The following is a 26790-nucleotide window of genomic DNA, read 5'->3' on the forward strand; positions in this document are numbered from 1 at the left end:
TGTAAAAATACTCAATAAAATTCTCGCTAACCGAACCCAAGAACATCAAAACAAAACAATCATCCATCATGATCAAGTAGGCTTCATCCCAGGGATGCAGGGATGGTTCAATATACGGAAATCCATCACCGTGATCCACTATGCAAACAAACTCAAAGACAGAAACCACATGATCATCTCATTAGATGCTGAGAAAGCATTTGGCAAAATTCAACACCCATTCATGTTAAAAGTCTTGGAAAGATCAGCAATTCAAGGCCCATATCTAAACATAGGAAAAGCAATATACAGCAAATCAATAGCCAACATCAAACTAAATGGAGAGAAGCTGGAAGCAATCCCACTAAAACCAGGGACTAGACAAGGCTGCCCACTTTCTTCCTACCTATTAAATATAGTATTTGAAGTCCTAGCCAGATCACTTAGACAACAAAAGGAGATCAAGGGGATACAAATTGGAAAGGAAGAAGTCAAAATATCACTACTTGCACATGATATGATAGTATATATAAGTGACCCCAAAAATTCCACCAGAGAACTCCTAAACTTGGTAAACAGCTTCAGTACAGTAGCTGGATATAAAATTAACTCAAACAAATCAGTGGCCTTTCTCTACACAAAGGATAAACAGGCTGGAAAAGAAATTAGGGAAACAACACACTTCACAATAGTCACAAATGATATAATATATCTTGGTGTGACTCTAACTAAGGAAGTGAAAGATCTGTATGAGAAGAACTTCAAGTCTCTGAAGAAAGAAATGGAAGAAGGCCTCAGAAGATGGAAAGATCTCCTATGCTCATGGATTGCCAGGATTAATATAGTAAAAATGGCTGTCTAACCTAAAGCAATCTACAGATTCAATGCAATCCCCATCAAAATTCCAACTCAATTCTTCACAGAGTTAGAAAGGGCTATTTGCAAACTCATCTGGAATAACAAAAAACCTAGGATAGCAAAAACTATTCTCAACAATGAAAGAACCTTTCATGGAATCACCATCCCTGACCTCAAGGTGTACTACAGAGCAATTGTGATTAAAAAAAAAAAAAAAACTGCATGATACTAGTACAGAGACAGACAGATAGATCAATGGAATAGAATTGAATGCCCAGAAATGAACCCACACACCTATGGACACTTGATCTTTGACAAGGGAGCTAAAACCATCCAGTGGAAAAAAGACAGCATTTTCAACAAATGGTGCTGGCTCAACTGGCGGTTATCATGTAGAAGAATGCGAATTGATCCATTCTCATCTCCTTGTACAAAGCTCAAGTCTAAGTGGATCAAGAAACTCCACATCAAACCAGAGACACTGAAACTTATAGAGGAGAAAGTGAGGAAGAGCCTTGAAGATATGGGTACAGGGGGAAAATTCCTGAACAGAACAGCAATGGCTGGTGCTGTAAGATCAAGAATTCACAAATGGGACTTCATAAAATTGCAAAGCTTCTGTAAGGCAAAGGACATTATCAATAAAACAAAAAGGCCACCAACAGTTGGGAAAATATCTTTATCAATTCTAAATCAGATAGGGAACTATTATCCAATATAGAGAGAGAACTCAAGAAGTTGGACTCCAGAAAACCAAATAACCCCATTAAAGAATGGGGTACAGAGCTAAACAAAGAATTCTCAACTGAGGACTACTGAATGGCTGAGAAGCACCTGAAAAAATGTTCAACATCCTTAACCATCAGGGAAATGCAAATCAAAACAACCTTGAGATTCTATCTCACACCAGTCAGAATGGCTAACATCAAGAATTCAGGTGACCAGGTACCAAAGTTAAATCAAGATCAGGTTAATGATCTAAACAGTCCCATATCCCCCAAAGAAATAGAAGCAGTCATTAATAGTCTCCCAACCAAGAAAAGCCCAGGACCAGATGGGTTTAGTGCAGAGTTCTATCAAACCTTCAAAGAAGATCTAATCCCAGTTCTTCACAAACTATTCCACAAAATAGAATCAGAAGGTACTCTACCCAACTCATTCTATGAAGCCACAATTACTCTGATACCTAAACCACATAAAGACCCAACAAAAATAGAGAACTTCAGACCAATTTCCCTTATGAATATTGATGCAAAAATCCTCAATAAAGTTCTCGCTAACCAAATTCAAGAACACATCAAAACAATCATCCATCCTGACCGAGTAGGTTTCATCCCAGGGATGCAAGGATGGTTCAATATACGAAAATCCATCAACGTAATCCAGTATATAAACAAACTCAAAGACAAAAACCACATGATCATCTCGTTAGATGCTGAAAAAGCATTTGACAAAATCCAACACCCATTCATGATAAAAGTCTTGGAAAGATCAGGAATTCAAGGCCCATACCTAACCATGATAAAAGCAATATACAGCAAACCAGTAGCCAACATCAAAGTAAATGGTGAGAAGCAGGAAGCAATCCCACTAAAATCAGGGACTAGACAAGGCTGCCCACTCTCTCCCTACCTATTCAACATTGTACTTGAAGTCCTAGCCAGAGCAATTCGACAACAAAAGGAGATCAAGGGGATACAAATCGGAAAAGAAGACGTCAAAATATCGCTTTTTGCAGATGACATGATAGTATACATAAGTGACCCTAAAAATTCCACCAGAGAACTCCTAAGCCTGATAAATAGCTTCGGTGAAGTAGCTGGATATAAAATTAACTCAAGCAAGTCAAAGGCCTTTCTGTACACAAAGGATAAACAGGCAGAGAAGGAAATTAGGGAAACAACACCCTTCTCAATAGTCACAAATGATATAAAATACCTTGGCGTGACTCTAACTAAGGAAGTGAAAGATTTGTATGACAAGAACTTCAAGTCCCTGAAGAAAAAAATTAAAGAAGATCTCAGAAGATGGAAAGACCTCCCATGCTCATGGATTGGCAGGATCAACATTGTAAAAATGGCTATCTTACCAAAAGCAATCTACAGATTCAATGCAATCCCCATCAAAATTCCAACTCATTTCTTCAACGAATTAGAAAGGGCAATCTGCAAATTCATCTGGAACAACAAAAAACCTAGGATAGCAAAAACTCTTCTCAAGGATAAAAGAACCTCTGGTGGAATCACCATGCCTGACCTAAAGCTGTACTACAGAGCAATTGTGATAAAAACTGCATGGTACTGGTATAACGACAGACAAGTAGACCAATGGAACAGAATTGAAGACCCTGAGATCAACCCACATACCTATGGTCACTTGATCTTTGACAAGGGAGCAAAAACCATCCAGTGGAAAAAAGACAGCATTTTCAACAAATGGTGCTGGCACAACTGGCGGTTATCATGTAGAAGAATGCGAATTGATCCATTCCTATCTCCTTGTACCAAGGTCAAATCTAAGTGGATTAAGGAACTCCACATAAAACCAGAGACACTGAAACTTATAGAGGAGAAAGTAGGGAAAAGCCTCGAAGATATGGGTACAGGGGAAAAATTCCTGAATAGAACAGCAAAGGCTTGTGCTGTAAGATTGAGAATCGATAAATGGGACCTCATAAAGTTGCAAAGCTTCTGCAAGGCAAAAGACACCGTCAATAAGACAAAAAGACCACCAACAGATTGGGAAAGGACCTTTACCTATCCTAAATCAGATAGGGGACTAATATCCAATATATATAAGGAACTCAAGAAGGTGGACTCCAGAAAATCAAATAACCCCATTAAAAAATGGGGCTCAGAACTGAACAAAGAATTCTCACCTGAGGAATACCGAATGGCAGAGAAGCACCTGAAAAATGTTCAACATCCTTAATCATCAGGGAAATGCAACTCAAAACAACCCTGAGATTCCACCTCACACCAGTCAGAATGACTAAGATCAAAAATTCAGGTGACAGCAGATGCTGGCGAGGATGTGGAGAAAGAGGAACACTCCTTCATTGTTGGTGGGATTGCAAGCTGGTACAACCACTCTGGAAATCAGTTTGGCGGTTCCTCAGAAAATTGGACATAATACTACCAGAGGATCCAGCAATACCTCTCCTGGGCATATATCCAGAAGATGTTCCAACCGGTAAGAAGGACACATGCTCCACTATGTTCATAGCAGCCTTATTTATAATAGCCAGAAGCTGGAAAGAACCCAGATGCCCCTCAACAGAGGAATGGATACAGAAAATGTGGTACATTTACACAATGGAGTACTACTCAGCTATTAAAAGGAATGAATTTATGAAATTCCTAGGCAAATGGATGGATCTGGAGGGCATCATCCTGAGTGAGGTAACATATTCACAAAGGAACTCACACAATATGTACTCACTGATAAGTGGATATTAGTCCAAAAACTTAGGATACCCAAGATATAAGATACAATTTGTTAAACGCATGAAACTCAAGAAGAATGAAGACCAAAGTGTGGACACTGTGCCCCTTCTTGGAATTGGGAACAAAACACCCATGGAAAGAGTTACAGAAATAAAGTTTGGAGCTGTGAAGAAAGGATGGACCATCTAAAGACTGCCATATCCAGGGATCCATCCCATAATCAGCTTCCAAACGCTGACACCATTGCATACACTAGCAAGATTTTGCTGAAAGGACCCAGATATAGCTGTTTCTTGTGAGACAATGCTGGGGCCTAGCAAACACAGAAGTGGATGCTACCGTCAGCTATTGGATGGATCACAGGGCCCCCAATGGAGGAGCTAGAGAAAGTACCCAAGGAGCTAAAGGGAACTGCAACCCCATAGGTGGATCATTATTATGAACTAACCAGTACCCCAGAGCTCTTGACTCTAGCTGCATTTGTATCAAAAGATGGCCTAGTCGACCATCACTGGAAAGAGAGGCCCATTGGACTTGCCAACTTTATATGCCCCAGTACAGGGGAATGCCAGGGCCAAGGGGTGGGGGTGGGTGGGTGGGGGACTGGGGGGGGGAGTGTATTGGGGACTTTTTGGATAGCATTGGAAATGTAATTGAGGAAAATACATAATAAAAAAATTTTAAAAAAAAGAATTCAGGTGACAGCAGATGCTGGCGAGGATGTGGAGAAAGAGGAACACTCCTCCATTGTTGGTGGGATTGCAAGCTGGCACAACCACTCTGGAAATCAGTCTGGCAGTTCCTCAGAAAATTGAACATAGTACTACTGGAAAATCCAGAATATACCCAGAAGATGTTCCAACTTGTAATAAGGACACATGCTCCACTATGTTCATAGCAGCCTTATTTATAATAGCCAGAAGCTGGAAAGAACCCAGATGTCCCTCAACAGAGGAATGGACACAGAAAGTGTGGTACATTTACACAATGGAGTACTACTCAGCTATTAAAAACAATGAATTTATGAAATTCTTAGGCAAATGGATGGATCTGGAGGATATCATCCTGAGTGAGGTAACCCAATCACAAAAGAACACACATGATATGCACTCACTGATAGGTGATATTAGCCCAGAAACTCAGAATACCCAAGATACAATTTGCAAAACACATGAAGCTCAAGAAGAAGGAAGAACAAAGTGTGGATACTTCATTCCTTCTTTGAATGGGGAACAAAATATCCATGAAAGGATTTACAGAGACAAAGTTTAGAGCTGAGACAGAAGGAAGGACCATCCAGAGACTGCCCCACCTGGGGACCCATCCCATAAACAACCACCAAACCCAGACAGTATTGCAGATGCCAACAAGATTTTGCTGACAGGACCCTGATATAGCTGTCTCCTGTAAGGCTATGCCAGTGCTTGGCAAATACAGAAGTGGATGCTCACAGTCATCTATTGGATAGAGCACAGAGTCCCCAATAAAGGAGCTAGAGAAAGGACCCAAGGAGCTGAAGGGGTCTGCAGCCCTATAGGAGGAACAACAAAATGAACTAACCAGTACCCCCAGAGCTCCCTGGGACTAAACCACCAATCAAAGAAAACACATAGTGGAACTCATGTTTCTAGCCGCATATGTAACAGAGGATGGCCTATCAATGGGAGGAGAGGCCCTTGGTCTTTTGAAGATTCTATGCCTCAGTATAGGGGAATGCCAGGGCCAGGAAGCGGGAATAGGTAGGTTGGGGAGTGGGGGGGGTGGGCAGTGAGGGGATAGGGAATTTTCAGAGAGGAAACTAGGAAAGGCATTTGAAATGTAAATGAAGAAAATATCTAAGAAAGAGAGAGAGAGAGAGAGAAGAGAGAGAGAGAGGGGAAGGAAGGAAGGAAGGAAGGAAGGAAGGAAGGAAGGAAGGAAGGAAGGAAGGAAGGAAGGAAGGAAGGAAAGGGAAAAGAGTTGAGTCTCGTCTAGACACTAATTTCTAAAGAGCCTTCTGAGTTCTGTGGATCCTCCTTTCAGAATCCTAGATTCACAGACAGCAGACATCCCAAGTTGTTTTTCATTGACTATATCCATCAATAGAGGGCACCAAGGCACCGTGTTGAAGTGGAGAAAGAATGGAGCTGGCCAGGGTGTCAAATGCCTGTAATCCCAGCACCCAGGAGACAGAGGCAAGTGGGTCTCTGTGAGTTCAAGGCCAGCTTCATCTACCATGGTAACTTCCAGGATAGCCAGGGTACACAGTGATATCTTGTCTCAAAGAGAGGGGGAGGAGAGAAGAAATGCACACACACACACACACACACACACACACACACACACACACACACAATTGAAAAAAAGAACAGGCTCAGAGCATGTCTAGAGTTCACCAGGCTGGGTATGGGAGGGAGGGGAGAGAGAAGAGAAAGAAAAGGAGAGGGAATGGGAAGGAAAAGAGAAGGGAGGGAGGGAGGGAGGGAGAGGGAGAGGGAGAGGGAGAGAGAGGGAGAGGGAGAGGGAGAGGGAGAGAGAGAGAGAGAGAGAGAGAGAGAGAGAGAGAGAGAGAGAGAGCACAAGGTTAATGGGAACAGTGGTGCATCTCAGGGCGGACAAAGCTTCCCTGGAACCTGCCAGTGACCTGGGCCTAAACCAGAAGGAGAGTCCTAGGCTTCCCATAGCAGCTCCCACTCACCCCTCACCACTGCAAGAACACAGACTGTGGAGTCACTTACTGTGTCTGGACTCCGGGGTTCTCTGCATCACAGAGGTGGGTGGTATGGTATTAGAGCTCGTTGTATCACTGGCTGATCTCCTGCGGGTCCTGAAACACATATCCCTCATAATCTCATGGGTCGGGTTCTGGCCAATTTCCATAGACGCTGTCATGTTCCTTACCCCCATCTTGTCTGCTCTTGGGCAATGACCCAAAATATCCTGAATTCCCAGGGTGCACAGATAGAGTTCAACGCCATGCCTCCTTGCCCCTGAAAGTCTTTCCAGATCCCTCACTCATTACCATCTGTCCTTTGTGCTGTAGAGGAAGTAGCCCAGACCTATCACCAATGCAATGGCAACCAGGGTCCCGATAACGATGCCAGCGATGGCTCCAGGAGACATAGAGGATGACTGGAGACCTCGGCCAAGAGATAAAATCAAGAATAAGCAGGGAACACTCTTCCTATCCCCAGCCCCATTCCAGAGTGTCTGGCTTCTTTATCTTCACTGACTGAGGAATTTGTTCTCCAGCCATTAACTCAGCAATTAACAGTGTGTGGAATCCTCCCCAGAGCACATTGGCTTGTGTTCAAATCCCCCAACTGTGTGACACTGGGCATGCTAATCAACCTCTCTGTGCATCAAGCATGTCTTCAGTTGATGGAGCAAGAATTGATCAGTATATATATGGCAGAACTGGTTATTTGGGTAGGTCAAGGCATGGAGTGAGGAAAGGGATTTTGGTAACAGAAACTTGGATGTCCCTCAGATAAAGCCGGTTGACTCTAGGGCAGTGTGATTCTAAGTAGATAAATTCACTCCAGAACTGAATTTTCTTATTGACAATGAGGAAAGTGGTACCCACTGTAGATGATGTTGCAGGGATGAGAAGACACTGCACCTAGTCATGCCTGATGTGGGGCAGCTGGCTCCACAATGGCCTGATGTTTGCCCATCCATTTCTGTCTAAGCCTTTTGCAGAGGGATGATGGCTCAGGGTTTGAGGAAGTGGCCTTGGTTTGTTGAGTATTAAGATAGATCTTTCTGGGATCTCTGTCTGCCAGTCTATCTTTCTGTCATTCTCCGTGTGTATGTGTGTGTGTGTGAGAGAGAGAGAGAGAGCAAAAGAGAGACAGAGAGAGGCAGAGAGACAGAGACAGAGAGCTCTATTCGTGAATCAGCAATGATGTGTTTGAAATAGAGCTCACTCGCTCTCTCTCCCCTCTCTCCCTTATTATAAGACTTCACTGTAATTAGTATATTAACTGTGGGCTCTCTCCCTTTTTCTCAGGTTATATCCAAGATCCATTGTCTCTCTAAGCAATTCTAGAATGCAGCCATCATAGACAGGGCTAGTGGTGCATGACTGTTTTCTTAGTGCTCAGGAGGCTGACACAGGAAGACCAAAAGTTGGGAGCCACATGCCAAGGGTGGTGGCATATGCCTTCAATCAGCCCTGCCTCGAAAAAAGAAAGGAAGGAAGGAAGGAAGGAAGGAAGGAAGGAAGGAAGGAAGGAAGGGGAGGAGAGAGAGAGAGAGAGAGAGAGAGAGAGAGAGAGAGAGAGAGAGAGAAGAAGAAGAAGAAGAAGAAGAAGAAGAAGAAGAAGAAGAAGAGGAGGAGGAGGAGGAAGGAAGGGGGAGGGGGAGGGGAGGGGAGAGGGGGAAGAGAGGGGGAGGGGGAGGGAAGGGGGAGGGGGAGAGGGAAAGGGAGAGGGAAAAGGAAAGGTAAGGTCTAGGACCAGCCTAGGCTACACAGAGAGAACCTGTCACAGAAAAAGTAGTATCGTAAGACTGCAGGAATGGCTCAGCGGTTAAGGGCACGTACAGCTTTTGAAGAGGACCCAACCTCAATTTCCCAGTACACAGGTCTGGCAACTCACAGCTGCCTATATCTCCAGCATCAGACAGTCTGCCACCTTCTTCTGGCCGCTGAGGGCACATGCATTCATGTGCACATACCCACACATCTAGACACACATCCATATAATTAAAGAACATTTTAAGTAACAGCAAAAAACCATTTACTGGTAAGAAAATTAAGATTCAAACAACTCAAAGAAGTTTCTGGAACACACAGTAGAAAGTACAGGCTGTCCGAGCATGAGGTGTTGGGATTCTGTGACTCTGGACTGGAAATCTAGCAAGTCACTGTCACACTCCAGGCCATGATAGAAGAGAGGCAGGTGGCTAGAGCCACATGGGGAAAAACCAGATGGATTCCAGATCCAGAAAGGAACATTAAGCAACTCACCTACCACCATGACCAGGACAGAGGCAGATCGGGCCAGGCCGGTGACATCATTGGAGCTTGTACAGCTGTAAATGCCCTGATGCTCCTGCCTCAGTGCCTTGATGCTCAGCTGCTCCCCATCAAGCACCTTAGAGGAGTGTTCATGGGTCCAGTGATACCTGGCACCTGGTATGGATTCAGCCCGGCAATGCAGGGTCAGGCTGGAGTTGAGCATTGCCTCAATGGTGCTGACCACTCCAGACGCTGGCCCCTGGGTGATTTCCACTCGGTCGGGGCCATCTGCAAAGTCACACATCGTGAGCCTCCAATGCCACAGGCAAAATTACCAGATTTTTTTTTTCTTTTCTGCTTTTCCTGTTTCTTTTGCTTGTGTTTTGCTTTGGAGGTTTATGCTGTTGTTATCGTCATCGTTGTTATTTTGGTACTTATGGATTTCATTTGTTTGTTTGCTTGTTTGTTTTTCGAGACAGGGTTTCTCTGTGTAGCCCTGGTTGTCCTGGAACTCACTCTGTAGACCAGGCTGGCCTCAAACTCAGAGAGATCCTCCTGCCTCTGTCTGCTGAGTGCTGGGATTAAGGGTTGCACCACCACTGCCTGGCAGTCTTTTGGTTTCTGGTTGGTTTTAATTTGTTTTGCGGCAGACTCAAAGAGCAAAGGCTATTCTCAAACTCACTCTTTAGCCAAGAATGACCTTGAACTCCTGACTCCCCAGCCTCCATGTCTTGAATACTAGGATTGTAGCCAAGTACAACCACAGGTGGCTTAGCTTTCCTCCTTGGTTTAAACTAAAGGAATTCCAGCTTTCACCTGGAAAACACAGGCTCTCCTGGGTTCTGTTATTTTGTTTTGTCTTCAATGATTGATTGGTTGGTTGGTTGATTGATTGATTGATTGATTGATTGATTGATTTACAAGGTCTCTCTGTGTAGCCCTGGCTGTCCTGGAACCCACTATGTAGACTATGACGGTCTTGAACTCACAGAGATCCACCTGTCTCAGCTTCCAGAGTGCTAGGTAGGTCTGTGCCACCACACCCAGCTTTGACTTTTGTTTGAAATTGTGGGTACGCATGTGTTCACATATGGGGGGGGGGCTGGTGCAGTTGTCTCCCTTATCTAGTTTCTCAGACTCTCATCTCTGTGGTGAGGAACATGCATGTGGCATGACATGCATGTGGCATGCATGCAGGGGATGACTTGCAGGAGCTGGTTTTCTCCTTTCACTCTGTGACTCCTAAGGAATGAACTCAAGTGGTCAGGCTTTGGGGCAAGCACCTCAACACCCTGAGCCATCGTGCTGGCCCTTGTTTATCTCTTTAGGGTCTATCTGCTACACTACACATTGCATAATGCCTGAGACAGACCTGCCCAACCTGCAGATCCATGCCTCGCACGCAAACAGCTTGAAGTTCAGTGGTTCCCAACCTTCCTTCCCAATGCTGCAACTCTTACAGTTCCTCATGCTGTGGTGACCCCACCACCACCACCACCACCATAAAATTATTCCATTGCTACTTCATAACAGTAATTTTGCTACTGTTACGAATCATGATGTAAATTTTTGAAGAGAGAAGGTTGCCAAAGGGCTGAAGCCCTCTAGGTGATGGGTTGACCACTTAAAAGGTTAGGTTTCTCTTTTCCCTCTCTATCCTTTCTTCTCTTTTTTTTTTTTTTTTTGTTGTTGTTGTTGTTGCTTTTATGTGTTTGCCTTTTCAGATCATTGCTGATCTCAAATTTGTAATCCTCCTGTCTCAACCTCCTGTGTGCTGGGATTATAAGTGTGTAGCACGCATCCAGAAAGAATTGACTCCTTAAAAAGGTGGGCATAGGGAAAAGACAAAGGGAGGGAGGGAGGGAGGGAGGAGGCAGAGACCCCAGACCCCACCACTCACAGTTGATGGTGAGCTTCAGGGGGACGCTGCGTGCCTGGCTACCCGAGTTCCACACCTCACACTCATAAGGCCCAATATCATCTCTCTGAAGGCCATGGATGGTCAAGGTTCTGTTTTGGGATGACAGTGTCAGGCGCTCACTAGGCCTGAGTGGCTGACCCTTTAGAAACCAATGGACACCAACCCTCTGGTGGCTGGTTTTGCAGGTCAGCGTCACAGAGGTGGCGTTCTCCACAAGGGCCAAGGTTGGGAACTCGATATTCGGTGCAGTCACTTTTTCTGGAAACACACAGAGATACAGGTTTAGATCAAGGAAGGATTCCTAAGACTCCTACACTGCCAGAGGTGGCACAGGCCTTCAATCCCAGGACTTGGGAGGCAGGTGCATCCCTGTGAGTTCAGGGCCAGCTTGATCTACATAGCAAGTTACAGGTCAGCTAGGCTATATAGTGAAATCATGTATCAAACCAACCAAAATAAAAACAACCCTGAGTTTTCCAGGGGTGTGTGTGTGTGAGAGAGCATGTGTGTGTTAAGGACTGGACCACAGAGCTTATATGTAGAACACGGGTGGCTTTTGTGGATGAGTAGGTATGCATGACAGTAGTAAAAGAATGTTACGTGTTGCCAGGCGGTGGTGGCGCACACCTTTAATCCCAGCACTTGGGAGGCAGAGACAGGCAGATTTCTGAGTTCGAGGCCAGCCTGGTCTACAGAGTGAGTTCCAGGACAGCCAGGGCTACACAGAGAAACCCTGTTTCGAAAAACCAAAACCAAAAAAAAAAAAAAAATTAAAAAAAGAATGTTACGTGTTTTGTGTGGGAGAAGATTTTGTGGAATTGGGGTGTGTTTATGGGGACTGTTAATTTTGTGCCTGGTTTATATGTTGTGTTATGTGTGTGTTATGATTGTGAATTGTATGAACAGAATGCACACGCACTCTGTGTTTACACACACACACACACACACATCTTGTATCTGAGTGTGTTTTCTATATCTGTGATATTGCATATGTTATGGTACATATTGCGTGTTCTTTACATGTTTTATTGGAGACGGCTATATGTATGGTATGTATATGTATGTTGCCTGGGTCTATATATTTTATGTTGTTTGTTTTGTAGTATCAGGGACTCGACCTAGAGACTCCTAAATTCTAAACAAGTGCTTTTCCACTGAGCCACACCCCCAGCCCCTCACTGAGAGATTATAGACAGGGGCTCTACCACTGAGCCACGCCCCCAGCCTCTCACTGGAAGATTCTAGGCAGGGGCTTTACCACTGAGCCACGCCTCCAGCCCCCTCCCTGGGGGATTCTAGGCAGGGGCTCTACCACTGAGCCATGCCCCCAGCCCCCTCCCTGGGGGATTCTAGGCAGGGGCTCTACCACTGAGCCACGCCCCCAGCCCCTCACTGGGGGATTCTAGGCAGGGGCTCTACCACTGAGCCATGCCCCCAGCCCCCTCCCTGGGGGATTCTAGGCAGGGGCTCTACCACTGAGCCATGCCCCCAGCCCCCTCCCTGGGGGATTCTAGGCAGGGGCTCTACCACTGAGCCATGCCCCCAGCCCCCTCCCTGGGGGATTCTAGGCAGGGGCTCTACCACTGAGCCACATCCCCAGCCCCTCACTGGGGGATTCTAGGCAGGGGCTCTACCACTGAGCCACGCCCCCAGCCCCTCACTGGGGGATTGTAAACAGACAATCTACCAAGGACTCAATCTACAAGAACTCAGTGGTATTCTGGAACAGGGCCTCACACTGTTACACACAGTAACACAGGTTACACACACTGGCCTTGAACTCACTATGTAGCCTTGAAGTTATTTGGGTTTGTTTGTTTTTTTGTTTGTTCTGTTTGTTTTAATTTAGGTGGTGAAATGGCTCAGTGGGTATGGCTCAGTGTATGCCTCTGATATGCTTGCTCTGTGTTTTGTATTGAGTATGTGTGTGTTATATGTATTTGTGTCTTCTATGACTGTCATATGCCTGACGTATGTGTATGTGTTGTGTTGCTATGTGTATGTGTTGTATATAAGTTGTATGTGCCTGTTATATGTGTGAGGGTGGCCTGTGCTTATAATCAGTCTCCTAGTGTATATACCTATATAGACACACAACTCCTTCTTACTCAAAGAATCAAACCATGGGTACCCACAGAGAGCTAAGAAGGTCTTGAATATGTGCCAAGCTGGAGTTGCGTCCTTTCCTGCACTAAGAACCACGCCCTGACACCTTTCACATGGAAAATCATCCGACCTCTGGTTCTTCCTCAAAAACTGAGGTGGGACTGGAGTTCCAGCTTTTACTTAAGAGTGTACCAATTACCACTGCCTGTTTCTTAAAAACACCATCAAGACTCCATACCCACCCAGGTAATCAAAGAGTTCCCCTAAAATCCCAGACTATGTCAATCCTCAGCTTCTGATTTCTTAAAGAAGCAAAAGAGAAACCAGGAAATAACACTCACCAAGCACTTGGACTTTGACCACACCTAGGCGGGACAAGTTGGTGACAGGGTTGGACACCAGGCACCTGTACATGCCCTCATGTTCCCTGGACACAGCATAGATTGTGAATGTTCCTGTGATAGGGGGCTGGATGAAGTCGCTCGGGAGATACCAGGCATAGACAGGGTTAGGGGAGGACTGTGCTTCCACCCTGAAGTTCACAGTGTTGCCTTCCATCACCTCCACCACATCCCCAGCAGCTACTCCTGAGTCCAGCTTGATTGATACAGGGTCAGGACCATCTGAGAGGGTGGGAACAAGCATGGAAGAGGCCTTAGAATCATCGTCAGATCACTTATGGGGGCATACTATAGGTAATGCTTTCTTCTCCATTTAATTACAAGGGTGGTATGGATCTGATGGAGGTGGGATCCTGATGAAGGTGGGAATCTGATGGAAATGGGATCCTGAGGAGATGGGGATCTGATGGTGGTGCTATCTGATGGAGGTAGAGATTCGATGGAGGTAAAATCTGATGGTAGTGGGATCCTGAGGAGGTGAGAATCAAATGGAGGTGGGATCTGATGGAGGTGGTGTCTGATGGAGGTGGGATCTGATGGAGGTAGGATCAGATGGAGGTGGGATCAAATGGAGGTGAGATCTGATGGAGGTGGTGTCTGATGGAGGTGGGATCTGATGGAGGTAGGATCAGATGGAGGTAGGATCTGATGGAGGTGGGATCAGATGGAGGTGGGATCTGATGGAGGTGGGATCCTGATGAAGGTGGGAATCTGATGGAAATGGGATCCTGAGGAGATGGGGATCTGATGGTGGTGCTATCTGATGGAGGTAGAGATTCGATGGAGGTAAAATCTGATGGTAGTGGGATCCTGAGGAGGTGAGGATCAAATGGAGGTGGGATCTGATGGAGGTGGTGTCTGATGGAGGTGGGATCTGATGGAGGTAGGATCAGATGGAGGTGGGATCAAATGGAGGTGAGATCTGATGGAGGTGGTGTCTGATGGAGGTGGGATCTGATGGAGGTAGGATCAGATGGAGGTAGGATCTGATGGAGGTGGGATCTGATGGAGGTGGGATCTGATGGAGGTGGGATCAGATGGAGGTGGGATCTGATGGAGGTGGGATCTGATGGAGGTGGGATCAGATGGAGGTGGGATCTGATGGAGGTGGGAATCTGATGGAGGTGAGATCTGATGGAGGTGGGATCTGATGGAGGTGGGAATCTGATGGAGGTGAGATCTGATGGAGGTGGGATCTGATGAAGGTGGGGATCTGATGAATGTGGGATCAAATGGAGGTGGGGATCAGATGGAAGTGGGATCAGATGGGGGTGGGATCTGATGGGGGTGGGATCTGATGGGGGTGGGATCTGATGGGGGTGGGATCTGATGGGGGTGGGGTCTGATGGGGGTGGGGTCTGATGGAGGTGGGTTTATTATAAATGTATTGGTTTTAATTCACTACAGTTGCTATTTCAGATGGAATCCTAATGTGAGTATCAGTTTCCCGTTTGAAACTCACATTTGGTTTATTTTTTTCCTATGGGGTTTGCTTGGGATCAAATCCAGTGCTCATTTGTGCCCTGGATTAGACAAGGACCCTCATCTCGACTTCACTTTCATTCTGTAACTCCTCTCTGGGACGGCATTTTACAGCCTGAGACAATGAAGTGCCAGGGAAGCGGGTGTCCGCAACAGGTAAAGGAACCTGGGAGACTCACAGTTCACTGTCAGAGAGGCAATGTCACTTCTCTGAACCTCAAAGCCATGCTGCACTTCACACAGGTAAGACCCTGAGTCCTCCCGCTGGACAATGAGGATGGTGAGGGTCTTGTTATCTGCAGACAGCTTCATGCGCTCATTCAACACAAGCAGAGAGTTGTTGGAGACCCAGTGGATGGTGATGTTATCATCATTAGTGTTACAGTAGAAAACTGCCATTTCCCTCTGCTCTGTGACAATGTTCTGATTGACTGTGAGGGTGGGCGTGGCCAGTGGAGCTGCAGAGAGCGAGAGCAAAAGTCATGGCGGCATGCACAGACACAGAAGAACAAGACAGTTACAAAAGGATCTGATGAGACTGGAAAGGACCAGAATGGCCAAAAAGACATTCTGGAGATGGTCTGAGCTCAATACTACATAGCCAAAGTAAACCCAGTGTGCTTGAAGGATATGTAAACTTTTATTAAAAACTTATTTTTCATGTGTAGTTTTCTGTGTGCGTATAAGCACATATGTGTGCAATACCTATGGAGGCCAGGAGAGGGCACTGGATTACCTTGGAGCAGAAGATAACAGCAGCTGTGCAGGACTTCTGCAAGAGTAGCAAGTGCTGCTAACCTGACCCATCTCCCCCACCCCTGGGTGTGAACCTTTGCATCCTCCTTCTGATCTCCATGCACCATCACATGGGGCTGTGTAAGTGGTACAGCGGGTGTGGGACATGAACAGCGTCATCAGGATATCTCCCGTAGATCCTGGCCCTCAGCTCTTGGTGCTAGCTGAGAGGTGGTGGGGTTGGGTGGGTGGAGGTGAATCCCCGGGAGAGTAATTTTAAGGGTTATAGCTTGGCTTCCCTCCCAGAATTGTCTCTGCTCTACTAAGGTGTGAGAAGCAGCTGCCTCCTGACACTCCTGCCTTATCCCGCCCTACCCCACGAGCTAAAATAAACCCTTCCTCCCTTCGGTTGTTATGGTGACAATCCTTGTGTAACTGAGGCTGATGAGATGGCTCAGTGGTTAGGAGCACCTGCTGCCCTCGCAGAGGACCTGAGTTCAATTCCTAGCACCCACATTGGGCAGTTCACAACCACCTGGAACTCCAGCACTAGGGGCTCTGATGCCCTCTTCTGGGCACCACAGGTGGGCACACACACATAAGCAAGCTCCAAGTAAATGCTTAATTTAGCCAGCTGTGGTGATGCATGCCTTTGACCCCAGCAATCAGAGGCAGGCAGATCTCTGTGAGTTTGATGCTAGCCTGGTCTACAAAACAAGTCTAAGATAGCCAGAGCTACACAGAGAAACCCTCTCTAAATAAATAAATAAATAAATAAATAAATAAATAAATAAATAAATAAATAAATAAATCTTTTTTAATATAAGAGTTAGTCATGGTGTCTCTTCACAGCAATAGCATAGTGACCAAGACACACTCCCTAGGGCTCTTTGGACATGGTGTCCTATCACAGCAATAAAAACCCTACGAGTTTTAGGAATTAGTGCCAGGTCTTGGGATATTTTTTTTAAGATTTATTTATGTATTTACTTATTTATTTATATGAGTACACTGCAGCTGTCATTGAACACACCAGAGGAGGGCATCGGATCCCATTACAGGTGGTTGTGAGCCACCATGTGGTTGCTGGGGATTGAACTCAGGGAACTTCTGGCAGAGCAGTCAGAGCTCTTAACCTCTGAGCCACCTCTCCAGCCCCAGGTCTTAGGATATTGCTGTGACAAAGCTGACCATGTTTTTTTTTTTTTTTTTTTTTTGGTTTTTTTTTTTTTTTGGTTTTTCGAGACAAGGTTTCTCTGTGTAGTCCTGGCTGTCCTGGAACTCACTCTGTAGACCAGGCTGGCCTCGAACTCAGAAATCCGCCTGCCTCTGCCTCCCAAGTGCTGGGATTAAAGGCGTGCGCCACCACGCCCAGCGCTGACCATGTTTTGATGGAGAGTTGTAGAAAGACTCTGGAACTTTGGGGTAGAATGCCATTGAGTGCTCAGAACTTAATAACCACTTGAGGAACTGAGATGATTCTGAGAGCAGTGAAGACTATAGGTTTGAATGGGGAACGGTGAAGTCTCACAGGGAAGACTCTATCGGGGTTACTCCGTGTTTTGAATCAAGAACCACAAACAAGAAACTTCGCTTTGCTGGGGCAATGGATGCCAGTCAGCTGGGGCTGAAGAATCTGCTGTGATTAAGAGAGCAGCATTGTTGAGGTAAAAGTGTTCTGGGAAGTGTTTTCTTAGGGTCAGAACACTGGATCTGTTGTCTGGAAGGGTCTGAGGCTGCATCTCATGCTGACAGCTGAACTTGGTCAGAGTCACTCAGGTAGTGCTGGTTTCAAATGACATTGTAGAGAGCACTTGAGGCAACCATGCAGCAGGGCTGGAGTCCCCTGATGTCAGTACCACGGGATGACTGCCATGTACAGTAACAACCGAGGGTGGAGCTGGCCTGAGCCCAGGAGATGTGCTACGTGTTCTGTGCCGAGTCTTCTGGAGCCTAGGAGCTCATGAGGCCCAGAAGCCTTACACTGTCGGACTTGCTATTTATATGCTATCTTGGGGACAAATGAAAAAGGAAAGGTTCTAGTCGAATAGCGATGTGTTCATGTGTCAAGTTAACAAGGGGTTAATTGTGCTAGCTAGCTTTATCAAGGCAATAGAAACCCTCACTACTGCCCTCTGTGAAGACAGACACATGGATAATGATCTTAACCTCTGTGCTCACAAATCACTCAATCTGTCATGAATCAGGAGCGTCTGGGCAAATGCCCAAAGATACCATACCTCTCTCCATCTGGGTGTTGCTAAGCAGGTCGGCACGGTGGATGAAGTGGGCAGCAGCTGGGGGGCTCCATGTGGTCGGAAGTAAGGCTGGAAAGGAAAGAGAGGAGAGACAATGAGGGAAAGAGAAATGAAATGATGTGGCTAATTATAGTCTTCACAAGGGGAGAACATCACACACAGGAGTGTTGGCCTGTGATCCTAGGACTGAGGTGTCAGATGCAGGAGGATCGCATGTTTGAAGCCAGCCTGACTCCCATAGTAAGCCTCTGTCTAGAAACAAAAATAAAACAAACAGCAACAAAAGTGAAGCCTAGCATGATGGCACGTCTTTAATCCCAGCTCTCAGGGAACAAAGACAAGTGGATCTCTGTGAATTCAAGACCAGCCTGGTCTACAGAGTGCATTCCAGGACAGCTATGGACATGCAGTTAAACCCTGTGTTTCCAAAAACATATATATAAACACACTCAGTGAGGGGCTGGGGGCGTGGCTCAGTGGTAGAGCCCCTGCCTAGAATCCCCCAGTGAGGGGCTGGGGCCATGACTACATAGTGGAACATTTTCTTAGCACACACACACCCTAGGTTTGATTCTTAAAGACACAAACACAGTAAGCCCTCATTAGCATTAGCATAGTGATGCACTGACCCTTGTCATGTCTCTACCACTCTCTCCAATGCACTTATAGGCCACAGGTCCAGAGAGTTCCCATCTCAGCTTTGTTACCTAGTTGGCCTAGTGACGCGCTCTCTCTGAGTCTCAGTTGCCCCTCTTGTCAAGGGGAATAAGGGCAGATCCCATCTCACCTAAGTCTCCTAAGGATTGAAGGAAGTCACAGGGATAAATAAACCAAAAGTGGACCTTGTCACCAACCTGCCTGGATGAGAAAGAACCTCCTCTAGAGAAAGTCCCCAGCCTGTCTTCCTGCTTCCTTCTCCTGTCCTGACTTTGATCCCCACTAGAAGGAAGCAAGCTTCACAGTGACATTTGTACACACAACCAGTAACAGCCTCTCAGGAGGACCTGGAGCCTGTCCAGCCTTCACATCAGCCATGAAGCTCTGACCCAGAGAGGGGCACATCAGACTCGGAGTCACACAGCAAGACTGAGCTGAGCCCTTATCTCTGTGGAGAACCCATCGCAAAAGTCACAAAAATAGCCCTTCACCTTGAAGTGCTTTGCTTTATTAAAATACTCTAGTAACCCCAACATGCATGTGCAAGTGAATGCATGTGCATGTGTGGTGTGTGTGCACACATATGTGAGGGTGTTCATGTCTGTGCATGCATAGAGGCCAAAGGTCACTACCTACTCCCCCACACACACCCTTGACCTTATTTCTTCGAAACAAGGTCTCTTCCTTAATCTGGAGGTCACATTTTTTTGGCAGCCAAAGAACTACAGAGATCCTTCTGTGTTTACCCCCACACTGCTGAGGTTCCAGGCTTGCAGAAGCCCTTGTCTGGCTTGTTACACCATGCTGGAACCAGAACTCAGGTCTTCAAAGCTGCACAAGGGCTCTTAACTCCAGTGCCATCTCTGCAGCCCCTTTTATCTCAGATGCTCATTGGATTTCACATCCACCCCACAGTGCAGACCACTGGGACGGCACAGTCCCACCTACTCACACCCATTCATCTGTCTATCAGAGTCCTTTCTTCCCCCCACCCTGCCTCATCTTCTTCTCTTTCCCCTCTGTTTTTCTTCAGTTTTCTTGCTGTCTCTTTGTCCTTTGTCTCCCCTGCTCCCTCATCTATCTCAGTCTCTCCCTGGTTTTGTCTCTGGTACAGACTCCACTATCTCTGTCTCTGTCTCCTTCCCTCCCCTGCCCTCTGTTTCTCCGTCTCTTCTCCTCCTCTCTCTCCTTCCTCTTCTTTTTCTCCCTCTTCTCTCTCCCATTTCTCTCTCTCCCTCCTCTCCTACTCCCTCCCTTTCCTTCTCTCTCCCTCCCCTTCTCTTCTCTCCCCTCCTCCATCCTTCCCCTTCTCTTTCTCTCCCTGCTCCTCTCTCCCCTTTTACTCTCCCTCCCTATTCTCTCTCTCTCTGTATCTCTCTCTCTCTTCTTCCCATCCTTTTTCCTTCTTCATTATCTTTCTCTCTCTCCCTTATCATTTCTTCAAGAGAGAAAGACAATTTCTCTCAGGTCTTTTTTTCCCCATTTTTTGTTTCTTTTCCTTAATGTCTGGTTTATTTCTACCTCGTCTCTCTTTCTTTGTGTCTCTTTTACACACAGACACACACACAGACACACAATCACACAACCTCCAGCCACCCAACCACCCAGCAAAGTCTGTCTGCAGGACAGATTCACCTGAGAGAAGGATCACTGTCCACGAGCAGCCATGGAAGCCAGCAGGCCCCATGAGTCCTGGTGTCTGGCCTCAGTGTGCCAGGTAGTCCCTCTCCTGGCTGGCACACACAGCCAGTCCCACAGTGCACAGTATGGATAGCTGCCAGAGCATGAGGACAGCTGTGCTGGGAACAGGGAAGGAACTTTGTCCTCACCTCTGCCCTCCCCCATCCTGTCCCCACCCCCAGCTACTGTCATCCTTCTCTATCCCTGGAACCTCAAGGACCAGGAACTAAGACTGTTAGGGCCCACAGCAACACTAATAAAGACAATGAAAGCCAGTTACTCTGAACTTAGGAAAGCTAGGCCGGTTGCCAGGCTGGCCATGAGCAGCCATGAAATATCAATTAAATGAGTGAGTATGCATGTGGGGGTGGATCCTGGTCAGGTGACCAAGAGGGCAAGTAGCCTTCTTGAAAGCAGAGCCCTCTGAGGATGTGGGAAAGAGCATAAGAGAATCTTTGGTATAAAAGAAAAGACGATATGAATCAGATGGTACACACCTGTTGTCCCAGCACTTGCAAGGCAAGAGGGTCAGCAGTTCGAGACCAGCATGGGTTACATAGTGGGACTTTTTATTTTTTTTATCTCAGAAATAAAAACTAAGAGCTGGAGAGATGGCTCAGTGGTCAAGAGCACTGACTGCTTTTTCAGAGGACCTGAGTTCAACTCTCAGCTCACAATCATCTGTAACTTCTATCCCTGGAAATCTGTCTCTGGCTTCTGCGGATACTGCATACACTGCATAGACATACATGCAGGGAGAGTACCCATACACGCAAAATAAGATAAGCCAATCTAAGCACCCAGAGCTGGGGAGATGGCTTGGTTGGTGAAGGGTTTGCAGGATGAAGACCTGAACTGAGATCTCCTGAGCGTGTGTAAATCCAGACACGAGAACTCGCTTCTTCAACCCCAGCCATCCTAGGTGAGAAAAGAGCCTGGGCCAAGAGACTTCCTGGAACTCAAGGGCAAGCTAGCCTGGTGTGCACAGCAGCAAAGAAGGAGCAACCTCGCTTCCAATGACATGCAAAGAATAGACACTTGAGGCTGTCCCAGGACTGTTACACACACTGTGACACCCACACTCACACATGTCTGTACAAACACACTGTATATACTCACGTAAATATGCACACACCCAACTAAAATAATAATTGTTATTATTAATAATTATTATTACTAATTACTATGGTTGAGAGGTTGGGGATTTAACTCTGTGGTAGAATTCTTACCAGGTATTACCATCTGTGAAATGTTCCCTACAGCCTTGTATGTTTGGACACTCAGTTCCTAAATGATAGCACTGTTTTGGAAGGTCCTGGGACTTTCCAACCATCATGCATGCATAGCTAGTTGACACAGGACCACAGAGGTAAGGCTTCTCCAAGCTCTGCTCCTTCCTTGGCCCACAGAAATGCCACTAAAAGCAGTTCAGCAAGCTCCCACTGTTGTGGGAAATATTAAAATGAACTCCAAGCTCCTGCACTTCTCCCAGCTACTCTCAGCCCCAGCGGTCTCGCTGGCCAGTTCCTATCACATGGAGACTCTCTGACTTGGATCTCCAAAATCTCTACACCCAGCTCACTAAGTTCATACTGGCGGGTCGTTACCACGCCAGCCCCGTGCTTCAGAACCCACACGGCCTTTGTGGTGCACATCTGGCAAACCCACACATTGCCATTGTACCTTTCTCTCTGGAACCCAGTCTAACCGCCACGTGAAGGAAAACGCCACACAAACTTAGTTCAGAAACGACGATAACTCAATCGCTGGGTGCAACAACTAGAATCCTAATCTTGTAAACCATATTAAATCTAAATGCTTCAGTGGCAAATCCTGGCCAATTCGCCATATAAGCCAGGAGACACTAGTAGCTACATCTTGCCCTCTCACTGTCCCCCATCCACAAAGCCCCTAACTCTCTCCTCTTTCTCTCTTCCTCCGTCCAACCCGGAAGTCCTGCCTACTCGACCAATGATTGATCCATCTACTCATTCGAGGGAAGGTTCACAAGAAGTCATCTGAGTATGAAGTACTGACTCATTCCTTGTTCCAAACAACCCCTCCTGGGAAAGTGGAATTAACATCAAAATAGAAGCATCACCAGGGCCATCCACAATGTCTTGCTGCCTTGAAGGACTGCATCTCTAGGGCCTTAACCAGATATAAACTTCTCTCCCATCAAGTTGCCTTAAAAAGAAAGGAAGGGGATCACAGGGCTACCAATGGAGAAGCTAGAGAAAGTATCCAAGGAGCTAAAGGGATCTGCAACCCTATAGGTGGAACAACATGATGTACTAACCAGAACCCCGGAGCTCTTGTCTCTAGCTGCATATGTATCGAAAGATGGCCTAGTCGGCCATCACTGGAAAGAGAGTCCCATTGGACTTGCAAACTTTATATGCCCCAATACAGGGGAATGCCAGGGCCAAAAGAATGGGAATGGGTGGGTAGGAAAGTGGGGGGTATGGGGGACTTTTGGGATAGCATTGGAAATGTAATTGAGGAAAATACGTAATAAAAATAAATAAATAAATAAATAAATAAATAAATAAAAGAAAGGAAGGAAGGGAGAGAAGGAGGGAGGGAGGGAGGGAGGGAGGGAGGGAGGGAGGAGACAAGCTGTTGTGTAGCCCATTCTGATCTCTGACCTCATATTCACTTCGTGGCAGAGGATGGCTTAGGAGGAATCTTCATCCTTCTGTAACCATCTCACAGGTGCTGAGATTGCAGGCATGCACTGCCCACCTATAGCTGATGCAGGTGGGGATGGAAGCAGAGCCACCAACTGAGCTGTATCCCTAGCCCAAATTGCTTCTTTTGTTGGGTTGGGTTGGGTTGGGTTGGGTTGGGTTGGGTTGGGTTGGGTTGGGTTGGGTTGTCAAAACAAGGTCTCTGTGTGTTGCCCTGGATGTCCTGGAATTTGTTCCCTAGACCAGGCTGGCCTTGAACTCAGAGCCTTGCCTGCCCCATAAGTATGAGGATTAAACCATGAGTATGAGGGCTACCACAGCACTTCACAAAGTTGCTTTTTATTTAGAATTTGGTCACAGTGAGAAGAAAGAGTTAATATAGTGTCATAGTTTCCTTTTGCTACTGTGACAAGCACCATGACAAAATAAATAAATAACTTAGGAGAGAAAAAGATTTGCTTAGCTTATACTTTCAGGTCATAGTTCATTCACTGGGAGAACTCAAGGCAGGCACTATGGAGGAATATTTTTTGGTGGCTCACTCTCTGACCTTCCCATAGGGTCATGCTTAGCTAGTTTCCTTATTCAGCCCAGGACCATCTGCCTGAAAGGGAGAGGGCTGGGCCCTCCTGTATCAATTAATACTGAAGATAATCACTCACTGTCCTAGTCAGGATTCTATGGCTGTCATAAAGATCAGGATCAAAGGCAACTTGGGATTCTTTGGCTCTTATATTCTGGGTCATAGTCCATTGAGGGAAGGAAGCCAGGGGAAGCAGACACTGAAGCGAAGGCTATGGAGGAGCAGTGCTTACTGGCTTCTTCCTCATGAGTTTCTGTGGTGGTTTGAATAGGAATGGCTCCCATGGACTCATGTGTTTGAATGCTTGGCCCATTGGTACCAGTAGGAAGTAGGTATGGCCTTACTGGAGGACACGTGTGTCACCATGGGGGCAGGCTTTAAGGTTTTAGATGCTCAAGCTATGCCTAGTGTGTCTCTGTCTCTTCCTGCTGCCTTCGGATACAGATGTAGAACTCACAGCCACCTCATCAGCACCACCTCTGCTTGCATGCTACTATGCTTCCTGCTGTGACAATAATGAACTAAACCTCTTGTTGTGCCTGCTCAGTATCATGAACCCCAAAAGACCACCAAGGAGCTGGTTCCTTCCAATCACACTAGGATCTTTTTTATTCAATGTTGAGCTTGGGCTCACAGCCCACCCTGACGCAGCAATGAAGCCCTGAGCCCAGCTTCAAGCAAGCATTTGTAGAGGCAAGCAAACAAGCAAGGAGGTGGGTTGTCAGCTCAGCACACATCTGATTGGGGGGCTATTGTTGCCCTTTAAAACAATTGGCTGTTGCTGGGAGCTGTTGGGAGCTATTAAGACAACACAATTGTCCTGATCTCTGAATTGGGCCTCTCCCCCCGAGAAGAAAAGGGGGTCAAAAGCGGGCCACCGACGCACCGCTCCAAGAACAACCACAGATTGTTCCAGCCCTAAGTCAGCGCCAGATGTCCTGACCACAAGATGTACCCTGATACCACCAAGTTCCTGCTTCCCTGTGTAGTCACCAAAAGAAAAATTTCTGCTGCCCCATCCTTCCTGCTGAGAAGTACTTCCTCCTTTGCTTGTGCATTTCCATTCCTCCTGCTGAGAAGTACTTCCCCTTTTGCTTGTGCATTTAAGTCTTGAGCCTTGCTGAATACATTGAGACCTTGATGCTACTCAGACTGCTTCCGTGTGTCATTCATTGCACAAGGTTCTTGTCTCTCCCTCCCCCCATTTGGTTCTTAGGAGAAGGTCCCCTCGAGACCCTCGAATAACTGTACCTGCTGGACGAGTCAAGTGGCACCAGACGTGGGGCACGAGGTACGACCACCCCCCGGACAATGGATTCAAGAGGTACCGCGCGTAGACAGTGAGACAGTTCCCCACCACTTCGCTCGAGTGTCGCAGACATCGAGAGGTAAGCCTGGGCATTCAATTGTTGTCCCATTCACCATGGGGAATGTTCTGTCCAAAGAGACAGTTTTCATTCAAGAGATGAAGGGGTCTCTTTAGGAGAGAGGGATAAGAGTTAAGAAAAAGGATTTAATAAAAAAATTTTTGTTGTTGTTGTTTTGTGGATGAGAGATGTCCATGGCTGGTTTTGAATGGTCCTGAAATACACCCTTTAACTTAGAATAAAGTAGGCAAAGATATCAATGCTTTGATAAAACAAGAAGATGTGCCTGAGTCCTTTTTTAGCTATTGGGGAATCGTCAGAGACCTCCTTAAACAGGCAGAAGAGGGTGGAGAAGAAGCCCGCCTCTTAGCCCTTACTGAAGATTTTTTAGAAAACTCCCATTCGCTGTCCTTCCTGTAAAAGTGAAACCAAACCGCCGATGCCTCCAGCATCCTTTGCCGGCCTGCCAGCCGTTGTTGATAATTGACGACGACCCTATTCCTAAAGATTCCCTCCCTAATCCCCTCACTCCCCAGGCTAGGTCTGCCTCAGGAGAAAAGAGTACTCTTCAGCCCTCAACAAACCCCAAGAGAATTTATCCGATTTTATATAAAGAATTGTCAAATGACTCCCTTGATCCCTCCTCCGAGGCAGAACTTGATGAAGAGGCTTTCAATTATGAACGAGACCGCTATGGTCCGGGACCCGGTGCCTACGTTGCCATGGAGACCTTTAAACACCACCCCGCTTCTTGCTTGCCCCCCATTTCCCCTACTGCTCATCCCATATCGCTGGCTTCTCCGTCTGTTCAGCGATTACTTCAAACTAAGAGAGAGCTTCAGACTCAGATTACCAATCTTAAAGATGTTCTAAGACTTCAAAAGGAGCTACAAGATCTCAGTCTAGAGACTCAGAGTCTACAAAGAGCCCTCATGGGAAACCTTCAAAAAATCTCAAACTGGCCGCAAAGGTCCCTCTCAGAAACAAGGGAATAAAAAATTGGCTTTTCCTGTCCTCACTCGAGCTCAAGCCCATCAGGCTGCTCCAGGTCATGAGGATCCCCCCACTGGCTCCCCCGAAAAAGATCAGGGGGAACCAGAAAGTGATGAGGAGAGGGATCAAGCAAACTGTGATTCCAATGAGGGTGGCATGTCCCCCGATGAAGGGTTGGACACCAACAGCCAACCAGTCTACAAAAAGCTAAATCTGAGACATGTAAAAGATCTTCATTCAACAGTCAAAAATTATGGGGTTAATGACCCGTTCATTTAGCAGGAGAAGGCTACTTGATACCCAATGAATGGAATAAAGTTGTTCAGTCTGTCCTCACTAGAGGTCAATATTTAACTTGGAAGTCAGAGTTTGTGGACAGAGGAGAAAATTTGGCTGCAAATAATAGAAAGAATCCTACTAGTAAGACAGCCTCCTGGACTGCTGATAAAATCTGCGGTAAAGGCAATTTCGCTGAAGACATAAAACAATTAGAGCTCTCCCATGGTGTCCTTGCCCAGACAGCACAGGCGGCCCTGGGAGCTTGGCGCCCTGTCCCTGCTGCAGGGGCGCTAACTACACCCCTAACCAAGATTATACAAGGGCCCCAAGAGTCCTATGTGCAGTTTGTTGCCAGATTGCAGGAAGCAGCTGAGAGAATTTTGGGACCTGAGGAATGTGAGGGTCTGTTAGTC

At 46.5% G+C, this 26790-nt stretch overlaps 1 protein-coding gene across 1 annotated transcript in view; it reads right to left on the reverse strand.

Moving 5' to 3' along the window:
- Ceacam20 (CEA cell adhesion molecule 20) overlaps positions 1-20472 on the reverse strand; it is a 30571-nt gene extending 10099 nt beyond the window's left edge. The window contains exons 1-8 of the mRNA XM_085841021.1: positions 20421-20472; positions 18111-18197; positions 15315-15593; positions 13594-13875; positions 11126-11404; positions 9235-9513; positions 7285-7402; positions 7001-7089 (exon numbers count right to left, since the gene is read on the reverse strand). Of these exons, the coding sequence (XP_085697147.1) occupies positions 7001-7089; positions 7285-7402; positions 9235-9513; positions 11126-11404; positions 13594-13875; positions 15315-15593; positions 18111-18197; positions 20421-20472 (1465 nt within the window). The remainder of the gene's footprint in view (positions 1-7000; positions 7090-7284; positions 7403-9234; positions 9514-11125; positions 11405-13593; positions 13876-15314; positions 15594-18110; positions 18198-20420) is intronic.
- Positions 20473-26790: the final 6318 nt, after the last annotated feature.

Source organism: Mus caroli, unplaced genomic scaffold (assembly GCF_978045245.1).
Source record: "Mus caroli unplaced genomic scaffold, Mus_caroli_1 scaffold_8, whole genome shotgun sequence".
Classification (NCBI taxonomy): Eukaryota; Metazoa; Chordata; class Mammalia; order Rodentia; family Muridae; genus Mus; species Mus caroli.